This window comes from Vulpes lagopus, chromosome 13 (assembly GCF_018345385.1).
Source record: "Vulpes lagopus strain Blue_001 chromosome 13, ASM1834538v1, whole genome shotgun sequence".
In the NCBI taxonomy this organism is placed as follows: Eukaryota; Metazoa; Chordata; class Mammalia; order Carnivora; family Canidae; genus Vulpes; species Vulpes lagopus.
Window position 1 is genome coordinate 51,302,992 of NC_054836.1, and position 13,042 is coordinate 51,316,033.

At 42.8% G+C, this 13,042-nt stretch overlaps 1 protein-coding gene across 7 annotated transcripts in view; it reads right to left on the reverse strand.

Moving 5' to 3' along the window:
- Nucleotides 1–13,042, reverse strand: part of DOCK4 (dedicator of cytokinesis 4) — a 409,301-nt gene that overhangs the window by 15,303 nt on the left and 380,956 nt on the right. For all 7 annotated transcript variants that reach the window (XM_041727815.1, XM_041727817.1, XM_041727816.1 and 4 more), the window contains 3 exons: nucleotides 11,006–11,092; nucleotides 4,004–4,180; nucleotides 2,987–3,070 (listed from right to left, as the gene is read on the reverse strand). In XM_041727815.1, coding sequence (XP_041583749.1) covers nucleotides 2,987–3,070; nucleotides 4,004–4,180; nucleotides 11,006–11,092 — 348 coding nt within the window. The remainder of the gene's footprint in view (nucleotides 1–2,986; nucleotides 3,071–4,003; nucleotides 4,181–11,005; nucleotides 11,093–13,042) is intronic.

The following is a 13,042-nucleotide window of genomic DNA, read 5'->3' on the forward strand; positions in this document are numbered from 1 at the left end:
TCCCATGTATTTTAGATCTGTGATAACAACCCTTGTAAGCAGTTACGTGGCGTTGGTCCCTTTCTGCACTTTCCAGGATTGGGCAGGAGCTGCTCTCTGTTAGTGGGTCAGGTGCTTCTCCCCAAGGGATCTCTTTTCTGGATGGCACCTCCTTTTCCATGATACTCTCTTTCTCTTCCATCAGATTCTGCTCTGCCCATCTATCCTCCCCTGGGTTTCTAAAATTTGTTGAGGAGGACATGGAGGTAAGATAGGAACAGGAGGGATGCCTAAGTGGCTCAGTGATTTAAATAAATTTTTTTTAAGATTTATTTATTTATTCAAAGAGAGAGAGAGAGAGAGAAAGGCAGAGACACAGGCAGAGGGAGAAGCAGGCTCCATGCAGGAAGCCCAACGCGGGACTCGATCCCGGGTCTCCAGGATCACACCCCAGGCTGCAGGAGGCGCCAAACCACTGCGCCACTGGGGCTACCCTGGCTCAGTGATTTAGCACCTCCCTTCGGCCCAGGGCATGGTCCTGGAGACCCAGGATCGAGTCCCACATTGAGCTCCCTGCATGGAGCCTGCTTCTCCCTCTGCCTGTGTCTCTGCCTCTCTCTCTGTGTCTCTCATGAATAGATAAATAAATTTTTAAAAATCTTAAAAATAGGAACAGGAATTCTGTAATAGTTGCTATGCTTTTTTGCTTTTTGTTTTTGTTAAAACTATTATTCTGATTCACTATTAAAATGCAATAAGGAGAAGCTCCCTTCTTTAAAAAAAAAAAAAAAAAAAAGAGCGAGAAAAGATTTCCTGCATTGAGGATCCAAAGGAGATGAACACAAACATTCAAGTTTCTTTTGTTCTTCAACTACTAATAGTGCTTAATTCCTTTGAGTATTAGCTGTCTTTTACATTTTAAAAAATGCCCCATCCTAAAGTGGTTAAAAGAACGAATTTCATGGACTGTGAGGAAAGCCCATCACAGCATCACCACAGTGGTTTTTCTCTTTACATTTTATGAAGATTCAAGATTGAAAGCTCAAGTCAAACAGGACTGAGCCTGGTGGGTTAGAGCATCCAGCACCCTCTGTACAGGGATGGGAGGGGCAGAAGCAGGACTAGACTGAAAAGAAGCCAAGACACAGAGAAGTCACACCGGGGAGCCCTGGGCCTCAGCTTTGTATGTGTATTTTGGATGTGGGCCATCCAAGACCAGGTGGTCTTGGGCCGGGGAGCATTCTGCAGCTGAGGCTAAAGGACCTGCGAGCCCAAGGTGTCTGTCGACGGCCACCACTCCCATCAGCTGGGACAACAAATCCTTTCTGGAAGAGCCACTGGGGCATCTCCGAGTCTCCTAGAAGTTTACCTGAACCAGCTCACAGAGGTCCAGAGGAGGATGGTGCCCTCGCTAGCCTAATCCCCAGTCCCCTACTACCACAGTAGTAAAGATGGCACGACCGGCCCAAGGTCACATGGCAGACGCTTGACTGCTTGACCTATGACAGAGATCTAAAGGTTCCTTGTGTCAAGGCTCTTGCCACAAGACCCTGTGAACATAACCAGGCAAGATATGGAGGAAACAAAGGTTTCCAATTTTATTTTTCTTGAGAGCCTCCTTGGCCCTTTTGATTTTAATTCTGGGGAAAGACTTCAGTCAGACACCAAGTCAGAGTCCTGCAGTGAGGCAAACCACTCGCAAGAGACTGTGCATGGGTTAAATACATGTGATTTTGAATATCAACAAAGGCCATAATCATTCCATAGAACTGAATAACCTAAGTTGCTCACTTCTAGTATCTATATCGCCCCCAGGGCCACATCGAGAACTTAACTTATTCTCTATTTCCTTGCAGGTCAACTTAAAGTAACTCTTTTCTCTTTTCCAGAAGCTGCATAACTGACCCTCTTCCAGCCATGGTCCCTGTCCATGGCCACTTCTTTCTCCCAAGTATTAAGTTCTGTGGGTTAAGCCTGCAGAGCATAAAATATGGATGAAAATCAGGTGCAGCCTCATCACTTTCTAACCCCAAAGGGCATGCCTTATTTGTTGATTAATTTGGTATTATCAAGTAGAAAGAGATGCCTTGGTCATATTTTATCATATGTATTCTATTTTTTATGGATCTAAAATGTCTTTATTTCCTATTCAACCCCAGCCTCTTAACCTCACATCTCCTACTTCAGAGGTTTTCAAACCATTTTCAGGCCAGGAGCTATCTGCAGGAACACAGCAGGCAAGAGATTACTCTAGTTCTTTGTACTTGCTGTAACTAAATAAATAAACCATGCTTCTCTGGAGAAGAAAATGATGAGCTTGTATCCAGTTTTGTCCATATCATATGAGCTATAGGCTTTTAGTCTTTGTTTTAAAGCAAAGTCTATTGATTGCCCCCTCACTGGAACATTTAAGTTAGAATCTCATTCCTTCACTTGTTCATTTATCTATTCATTTATTTTGAGCTGGCTTGATTTGAGCCCCAATTTTTTTTTTTTTTTTATGATAGTCACAGAGAGAGAGAGAGAGAGGCAGAGACACAGGCAGAGGGAGAAGCAGGCTCCAGGTACCAGGAGCCTGACGTGGGACTCGATCCCGGGTTTCCAGGATCGCGCCCTGGGCCAAAGGCAGGCGCTAAACTGCTGCGCCACCCAGGGATACCCGAGCCCAAAATTTTGAGGGAAAAGTTGGCATCAAGCCTACAGCAAGTCTTTAGGGAGACAAACTTCAAGCATTGTTCCAAGAGACTACGTGACGCGGTCTGTTGTAAGGGGCTTAGTTTACTCATAGTTTACTCATTGTTTACTCACAGTTTACTTATTGCTGATTCAAAGTGGAAAGTAAAAATAAAAATTAGCAAGCTGGAATACATTACAGATGAATCCCTAACCCCTGACTGATGGCTTCTCTTAGAACACAGACGTAGAAAGCCAAGTAGATGGTCTCTGGGTAACCATGCATAGCTAGGCAGGAAAGAGAGAAGGTGATTGGCTTCTGCCCCCACCTTACCTGCTCAAGCATCAGCTCTCTTAACCGTGCAATTTTCTCTCCATCTTCAGGGTGACTTAAGATATATTCTTTGACAAAAAATGCCTAGAGAGAGAGAAGGGATAGTCAGTTTACTTCAGGGAAGTTAAAAAGAAAGTACGAGCCACAAACCTGCTACTAAAGACCCAGTATCTTTAAAGAAGCATCAGTGTAAACCACATTTGTGGTGGCAGAAGGAATTACTCCTACTATGGACAGCTGGTCAGAAAGGGCCTATAAGGAAAGGATTGTTTAAGGGAGAGCAGAAATTATGTAAATAAGTGTCTTTGATATAGCAAGCAAGTAGCAAATCCAAATCAATAAGCTTTATATCATAAAATAAAGTGCTTGAAGAGTCAGTATGACTAAAACCGTGGCCTCACCTTCCAAGCTGTTGTGCTTTTCTGTTTAAAACCACAAGGGCAGATGAAAACTTAAAGAATCTTCTAAACAAGATCAGATTTTTCTATGCCCGGGAACCTCTTTGGTCAGGGAACTGGTTTTAGGTAGACATTTATTCAACAATCTTGATAACCTTTATTCACCCAAGAACACACACACACACACACACACACACACACACACACACACTTTTGTCCTCAAAATATCACATATAGGAAAATGGAGTAAGTGTGCATCACAAATGACTGCTCTACTTAACAAAGAACTCTGTATCAGTGGGAGCCCTATATTAGCATGTGGCAATTTGTACATATTTTGAAAAAAGACTTCTGAACCCCTAAGAAATCACACTTAAAAACTTTAAGATTTTATTTATTAGAGAGAGAGAAAGAGAGAGAGATAAGCAAAAGAGAGCACAAGCAGGGGGAAGAGGCAGTGGGAGAGGGAGAAGCAGGCTCCCCGCTGAGCAGGGAGCCCCACAGAGGGCTTGATTCCAGGACCCTGGGATCATGACCTGAGCAGAAGGCAGACACAACTCACTGGGCCACCCAGCTGCCCCCATTTAAAAACTTTCAAACAACAACACTGAATCCTCACCTCTTGATACCTGGAAACCCCACCATTCACCGCAGCATCTATAACTCCATTCAGGCACATGGTCAAGGGATTGATATTCTGCATCTGTCTTGTCTGACACTGACTAATCAGAGTCTTCAGCTGCTGATTTTTATTTTCCAATACTTCAATTGCATTCTCCAGAGGACTCATTTCTACCTGAGAAGCAAATGAGAATAAACCACATTTTGGATTTTGTGACATTCAAGAAGAAAATAGATTGTCCATGTTCTGAATGATCTGTGCTCCCCCGTGGCCCCCATCAATATCTCTACCGGGGGGGCCATACAGTAGAATAGACAACGATGTGGAAGACAAATGAACTGTGCATTCAGAGTCCTGGAAAGTGAAGGTGATTATACCGACTGGTTGAAATGAGGTTTGGGTAATCAGCAATCATCAATTATATATTAGTACTGCAACAAGCCATGTAATCCTTAAAAGAAAACTTGATCTCATGTCTATTTAAACTCATTTTTCTTTTCTTTCTTTTTTTTTTTTTTCATTTTTCTTTTCTTATGAAGGGTTAAGTATTCAGGGGCCCTGCATGTTATTATCACCTTTTTAGTTGCTTACTTAATGAAGAGCACCACAGGAGATACAAAGATGCATTTACAAATTCTCTGATGTCAAGGAGCTTTCAGCCCAGTTGGGAAGATGGGACATATGCCCATATGGACCCCATATGCATATATATCAGCACCATAAGGTGGCACAGGATGGTACTCAGTTGGGAGTTACAGAAAATAAGATAATCATATATGCTGCAGGATCTATTTGTTGAAGGAGAGCCAAACAGAATTATAATGACTTAAAAATTCTAGGTTATATGGACGACCTGACTGTGAAAATGATGAAAGTGTTCTTCAGATGTTAAACATTGTGGCCATTATTGTCATTGACATTCTTTTTGAAGTGAAGGTCTGCCAAGCTCTTAGCCGTAAAATAATTCAAGCTTACAATAAGCACATTTAAATATTGGTTTTTTCAGTTAAGGAAACAAATTAGGTTTTTAAAGGTCACTTACATCATCTTAAAACAACACTGAAAAGTACTAGAATAATTTGACTATGTCAAAATTAAGATTATACATTCTTCAAGAGACACTATAAAGAGAAGGAAAGATAAGCCAGAAAGGAGAAGATATTAATAACATATAATGCCATCAAAGAGCCTTTGTCCAGAATATATAAAGAACTCTTACAAACCAATAAGAAAAAAGCAAGTGACCCAATAAAAATTGGGCTAAAGACTTCTATAGGCACTTTACAAAGGAAGAAATCCAAATGGCCGATAAATATATGAAACGGTGTTGAACCTCACTTGATCAACAATGTGAAAAACAATACCACAGTAATACACTACTAAGCACCCACCAAATGGCAAAAATAAATAGGACAAGAGCAAACAAGGATGAGAAAGTACATGCTAGGCTCTCTCGATTTCGGCTGTTGGAAGTTCAAATTGTTTCAATCACTTTGTAAAACAATCTGGCATTATCCACTAAAGTTAAAGAGCTCTTTATTATACATTACGGTCCTACATGCAGTTCTCTGCAGGCATATATCTGAGAAAAAAGCGGAGTAGGAGATGTGTGTACATGTATGTGAAGAAACATACAAAAATGGTCATAAGTGTCTCAAAAATCTCTATGTTCCCTGATACAAGAATGCATGAACACACTGTGGTATGTTCACATAATGGGATAGGACACAGCAATGCAAAGGTCAGTCACAGGTAATACCATGGACTAACGTCACAAATAGTACTGAGTAACAGAACCAAATTATAATAGAATATACACACTATGACACTGTTAGATACAGTTCAAAATCAGGCAAAAGGAAACTGACTTGTTTTGGGGAAACAAACTTAGATGATCAACCAAGCAAGGGAATGGATACCACTTAAGTGAGGATAGCACTGACCTGTAAGGGAAAGGAAAGGGAGCGAGTTGCAACTGGAAAGAGTACATGGGAAGCTTCTGGGGTGCTCCTGGCAATGTTCTGTTTCTTGACTGAGTGCTGGTTAGTGGGTATTTATGACACTATTTATGACAATAAACCTTTGTCTTATAATCACAAAAGCTAAACTATAAAGGAAAAGTCTGAGGACTCTGATGGATGGAAAGTTAAAAAGTAAGACGTCTTAGGAAGTACAACAGTGGTTGCTAGGGGCCAGCGAGGGGGAAAAGAGGAAATGTTCAAAGGATTCAGAGTTTTAGTTTTGGGAGATGAAACTGGTCTGTTGCATAACAATGCCCACATAGTTAACACTGTTGTACCGTACACTTAAAAATAGTTAAGATGGAAAATTTTATATGTGTTTTGGCTGATGGAGAAAAAAAATCATGCTCATCTCTATAGATTCAAATACTGTTAATATGAATACTTTAAATAAAATACTTTAAATAAAATGCAACACAGACCAAAGATAAATAATAACTTCAGGAAATGTTTCCACAAATATTCCTAATAATTGATATTTCTCAAATACTGAAGAAAATCAGACATAGGATATAACCAGTGCATTCACAAAATAAAGAGAAACAAGTAAATAATATGAAAACGTATCATCTCCTCCAGTATCCAACAAATGCCAAAAAAAAAAAAAAAAAAAAAATCAACCCTAGTATGATCACTTTTGATCTGTTATTTGGAAAGATTTAAATAACACAACCTTGTTGTGCCCAGGGTTGGAGAGGATGCTGGGAAACTGGGTATTCCCAAGAACAGTTATTCCCGCCAGACAAGATATAAGTTGATAATATGCTGTTGTTGGTCCGTGAATCAAAGGTTAAACTATGGACTCTTTGATAGATCGTTTCACCCCCAAGGAAATTTTCCTAGGGAGATGGTCAAAGAAGTGTGCAAAGAATATTGTGTAAAAAATGTTCATCAAGGGATTGTTTTCTGCTAGCCCCCAGACTGTGATCTTTAAATACCGTTTACCACTACAAAGCAGCAGGAGTCATTGGAGAAATGGTTGCTTTAAGGTCTGGGGCAGAGCATGTATAACTGAGCATGGAGTACCTAAGTCATCCCAGTAAGCCAGGAAGGCAGCTGGGAGGAAGGCATTAAAGCAGCTGGCCTGTGACCCTTCACTCTCTTTAATGGAGGCATATCCTTGGGGAATAGAAAAGGCGGCAGGTGAGAGGGTCTTATCCCTTTGTCAATTGAACCTTCAAGTAAATAGATTAAGACTAATTACTAGGAGGAAGAGATGGTATCTGTGTCCTCAGCTAAAGAATTGCTTATACTAATAAAACCTAGAACTCTGCCTGAAGACATGATTTCCTACAGAATGTCCCAGGAAAGTTTTATAACTCTCTGCCGCATAAATGGAATATTTCACAATTTAAATGTGCCCCCTGCGTCAGAAATCCTGTGAGCCTCACTTAAAGACTCTATTTCAAATTATTACTGATGTGGGGAAGAAGGATCTAGAAGATAAGGCTTGAGGTCTCAGATGTCTCCGTGCTTCATCTGAGCCTCCTGATTGCCTTGAAGTTATTAAGCAAGCTTGCTGCTGATTCCCACATCTGATTTGACAATCCAGGCCTGTGTGTCAGCTCAGTAACGACTACTGGGTACTATCAGAGACTCAGAAGTCGATCTGAAGAGGCTCCCAAGGGCAAAATGGAACAACCTGAAAATTAATATCAGCAATAACTGCAACGGATTTAAAAAACTAAGCATGCTTAAATCCATGAATTACCAATGATATGAAAAACAAAACCAACCAAACAAGAACTTCTGTGGTCACTTTTATAGGCTGTTATCCTTCCCCTGCTGTACCTCAGGGTACTCGTATAGTTGATGAGAGAACGCTTCTCACTGCAGAAGTGTTCCAATGAATAAACAAAGAAGGAATGATAAGATACCACCGTTTTGTGACACCCAGTAGCTGGGGGCCATGATCATCAGTGGCTGCCAACTCGGCAACAAAAGAGAGACAACCAGAAGCATGTAACATCCCCTATGAAGTACTCTTGCAAAAGAAATAAAAATGAAAAATTCAAAATAACAGTATCTTATCAAACTCCTAAATCTAACTGCCAATTTACAAAAAAATATAGGGACAAAGAAACCCATTAAATTATCCCACTGGTTCAGTCTGCATATTGCAAGGAAAAAAAGCAATTCAAGGAGAACCTATAGATCAAAAGAGACTTTAGGAGACATTTCAACTAGCTGCAATGTATGGCCCTTATTTGGATCTGAACTGAAACAACAAACGACTATATGTTGGCAAATTGAATTTAAATGAAATATTAAAACATAATAAATAAAAAATAAGACTAAATAAATAAAATCTTTAAAAAAATAAAAAAGACAACAAATGACCAAAAAAAGACCCAAACAAAACTCATAAAATAAACAGACCCTTGGTGAAGTGTGAACACTGACTTGATATTTTATGTGAAGGAATTACTGTTAATTTTTTTTAGATGAGATGATGCATGATATTGTGGTGATATTTTTTTGTTAATATACATACTGGATTATTTATAGATGAAATGATAGGATGCCTGAGATTTACTTTACAATAACCCAGTATAAAACAGGTGCTGGTAAAACAATTATTGGCCTTTTGGATGGCTGTTTAAGTAAAATGATGGGCAAATCAGGTTCAATATATATTTTCTTTATTTTTGTATGATACAACTTAAATTTAAAAGGGACACTGGGTGCTCTGCACAGAGGTGATTGCAGGGGATTAAGGGAGAAGCACATGACCACTTAGGTAGGACACTACTGCAGAAACCAGACGCTAGATGGTGCTATTAGTGGGGGCTGGCGAAGAGTGGCCAATTTCCAAGAAAACAGTAGTTCAAAGGCATTGTTATCTTCAAAAAAATAGGATAATATATTCTGGGGTTATGACTTAGTGAGTAAAGGCCCACAGTCTCCTGTAACACCTCTGGTGCCAGATGTTTCACATTTCAGAAAATTTCAAATTTTAGAAATGTGATATATAGCTCGAAGCATATTACATAATCCTCAAGAAAGGCCTGGGAAGACTCTCTTTAACCAAACGCATTAATATTTCTGCAGTAAAACAGGAATATTTGTACTAAGTGAAATATAGATCATGAGTGGTCTTACGTCAGGTCAGGTTAGGCTTATTGCCAAACTGAGTTTTGGAGATGAGCTTATGAAAACATCTTTTGGTTTTGAGAATCTTTTAGGTTTTGACATTGTACATAAGGAATTTCAATTCAGGTTGGGGTACATGTATTTAGTACCTACTACATGCCCCTGATCTCGAGGACCTTATATGCCATGAACTGAAGCGGTAAACCAGCAACTTTAATAGAAGGTGGGGACATTCCAGGCAGTAGGAACAAGAGAAAGACATAAGGTTGTTATGAGTGGGCTGTGTTCAGAGAACAAAGTAGCCCAATTTAATTTGTTCTGTTTGACAGAATAAGATTATATATATTCTAATAAAGTAGGCAGCTGACGTTTGAAAGGTTGTGTTTTGTAACGCTTCTTTAATCATTATCAGCATGGTACTTTTTATGCCTATTTGTACGTGTGTGTGTGTGTGTGTGTGTGTGTGTGTGTGTGAGGGGGAGGGGGTTATATTTCAAAGGTTAGGACTATTGGTAAGGCCTCAGAGAATTTAACAGTCTGGGTAGTAAGTAGATGAAAAGGCTCTCTGAATCGTTAATGCAGGGCTAGATGACTAAGAACATTCTGTGGGTTGGGGCAATGCCATTCAGCAGGAAGCATAATAAGACCTTCTGACGCTGTTGAGCAGCCTCTCTTCCATGGAAGGCACCAGGGTATACTATGTGGGCAACCAGCTCTGGGCACCCTTGACTCACACCCTACAAGAAGACGAGTACACTGAGGCAGTCTACTGAACTGAGTTCCATTTGTTTCGGAAGCCACGTGGATTTTTCAGCACTGTGAAGGGAAGATGCCCCTAAATCCTGAGCTTCATCGACCATGATAAGCTGAGTGGTTTCAGTGCTTAGTGAAGTTTCAGGTTGGATAAGCCATTCTTGGAAGAGGATTTGGGCAGGAGCTACTTACTTACTCCCTGACAGAGTAGGCTTGTCATCTAAATAAGAAAGGGGTTAAATGATATTTTCACAATTGTCAGGTTTTCTATCAGCTAGAGGGCTACGGCAATCAAAGGGCTGGCTTCTTGTAGGATGTCCCAAGGGAGGGAGAAGGGCTGCGGCTTGGGTGCAGGGCTGCCATGAGGTGCTGCGAGCCTGAAGAGTGGCAGAGGCACCAGGGCAAGGTCTCACCCCGATATAGCTGCTGTTGGCTCCAGAACTGGGGCCCAGAGCTGGAGCATGTTTTACAGCCTGAAGGGTTCTGGGGTGCTGGTTTCCAGGTTCTAGAATGCCACCTGCTGGTCTCTAGCTGGTGTTCACCCGGGACTGCTCAGTGAGGCTAAGGCTAACCCTTCTACTGCCAACAGGAAGACAGGGTGCTGGGGCTCTGCGCCAGCCCCCCTGCAGCCCCTAAGGACACTGAGCCCCTAAGGACATGGATAGAATTGGCTTTTGAGTCAGGAAAATCTGGGCTCGAATCTATCCTTTTTTATTGTCTTGATGTGAGACCTCTGGCAAAGGCTTTTAACTTCCTGTTGAAACTTGCAAAAATAGGGGTAGGGATACATACCTCATAGTTTTGGTAGAATGAGTCAATAAGACAAGGTAGAGAACCTCTTCCCTCTGGCCTACAGGCATTCGAATTCCGGATCTTTTACTCAAGGATCCGAGTTGTTCCCATGCTGTAGTCAGTCCTTTTTGAGGAATGCCTCTCGCTGGCTGGACTGGGAGTACAGTAACGCTCCCCTTCAAGCCTTGGTCACACAGGGGTCAATACCATTAACATTCACTAACTTACTCTGTGCGCTTCCGGGGACTTGGAGTCAACAGCAGAAGCAATGAATCTATGGCGTGACTCCCGGTGAGCAACTGTGATGGGAAAGTACCTGAGAATAAGCTCTGATCCTTACCACTTCACGCTTTTCCACTTCAAACCAGCGGGAAATTCCAGGTAAACTCTGCACCAAGTACAGCGATGTTCTCTCCACCCAGAGACTCTACGGAATACAAAACAAATTAAGTCCCCAAGTGTCCCTTCTCTGTAGTTACTGAGCTATGACTAATGTGTGCCATTCAATTTGGTCAGGTTTGCTTATTTCTGTAGGCTTCTCTCTAGCATGTGGGCCATCCCTTGGCACTCGTGAAGCCATCACAGTAAGACACCACCGAGGCCGGGTTAATAGTTCCAATCTATGTTGTCAGACACTTTTTCCTGCGTGGACTACATGATCTACTTCAGACAGCAAGCTTGAGATATAACAAGAGGCCACTACGTTATTTCCTTTGCCTGTTCTTTCAAATTCCAATGTAAACCCCCACCACTCTTTAAGGTCTTGCCATTTTTTATCTAGAAAGGGTAAGAGTATCAGCCAGTCAACACAGGATCAGAATAACAACATCCTCACGGAGGAAAGGTCCATGAGGAATCATGTAGCTCCATCTTTCTCTTGTAAAGAGGAAGAAGCTAAGCATCAAGGAGGCAGTGCTGGGGGGTGACCTGCTCGGGGGTATGTTCTAGTTTCCTGTAGAAGCGGCACAGACCCTATCTCCTAGAACTTCTGATGTCCTCACTGGGCCACATTTTTTCATGCCCATTTCAAAGGCCATCATCCAAGAGGATCTGTATTTAAGGAGCTGAGGCTTCCCCTGGCCAGGAAGGGCATCCCCGTGACACGTGAAGCCACAGCTGCCTTGATGGGAGCCGCTGCAGGTGACAGATTTCTCTTTTGTCAACCACGTTTCTGTGTGCATGCCTCCTTTTTCTTACTTCAACAAAGTACATTCTCAAGAGGATGATAAATTTGACAAACTCCCTGAAACAGTGCCACTTATTCCAGAACAACAGAAAATGGAAGGATTTCTTCATGTTGGCCAAGATAGACTGAGACAAATAGGGCAGGGTCCCTGGGACGGTGGCCGGGAGGTCGGCGGGGAAGGGAAGGCTCAGGGCCAAGAGGAAGGAATGTTCAAGGTGCGAGGAGAGAGCAGGAGGCTGCAGGCACACGGCCGGTGGGGGGAGGACGGTGCTGCTCAGAGGAGGTGACGCGTGAGCGGGCTGCTGACGAGCGAGTAGGAGTTTGCCAGGCGGAGGGCGGGGAGGGAGGCAGTGGGAAGCAGCCCAGCACAGGCTCCATAGCAGGAGACGGGGGAGAGAAGTTCAATGTCGTGGGAGCCCACCAGGAGGGCAGGCGAGTGGGCTGTGGCACTGATGAGGCTTCTGGAAGGGCAGCTCGGAGCCAGATGCCAAGCGCTGCATGCACAGGCATGAGGAGCCAGATTTCTTATCATTTTTCTAGGGGGCCTGCCATCCCACTGACAATACTTAAAGTGATGGCCACGAGGAACTGCGGTGCAGAGAAGGTACTAGAAGGTGTGGGTGGTCGTGTTGGGTCTCCGGGTCGTTAGGATGTGACTTTGAGCAAGTCGACTGCCTGACTCCGGGGGGTCTCTCAGACCTGGCATTCAGTGAAAACACCTGCAGCCAAAACTACATCACAAACTAACGATCGCTAATTGGTTTTGTGGGACACACAGAAAAATGTAAGTATCCAAAAGGACTAGAAAATGATCGTGGGTTTTCTCAGTGACATCCCAGGACCGTCTCTTCCAACAGGTTCTTTGCCTTGATACGTAACCCGTCAGCCTCCTGGCACAGAGGACCGCTCGGTGTGAGGCCCATCGTGACACTGCGGCCCAACCTCACCTTCCCGTCGCGGTCACCGGGCCGGGCCCGATCCCGGAGCCAGTGCTGTGGGCACTGGGAACGGACACTTGGGCGGAGGCCACGAGGCAACTTAACATCACGCCGGCAATGCTAATCGTGTTAGGAGAACGTTTCCCAGCTTAAGTAGAGACTCTGTGATGAAAGAAGCTAAGCCAACTGGCCCACAGTAACGGGTTTGTTTTGTGTTCTGACTACCTGGGGCTCTATCTGGTCTCACTGTTAT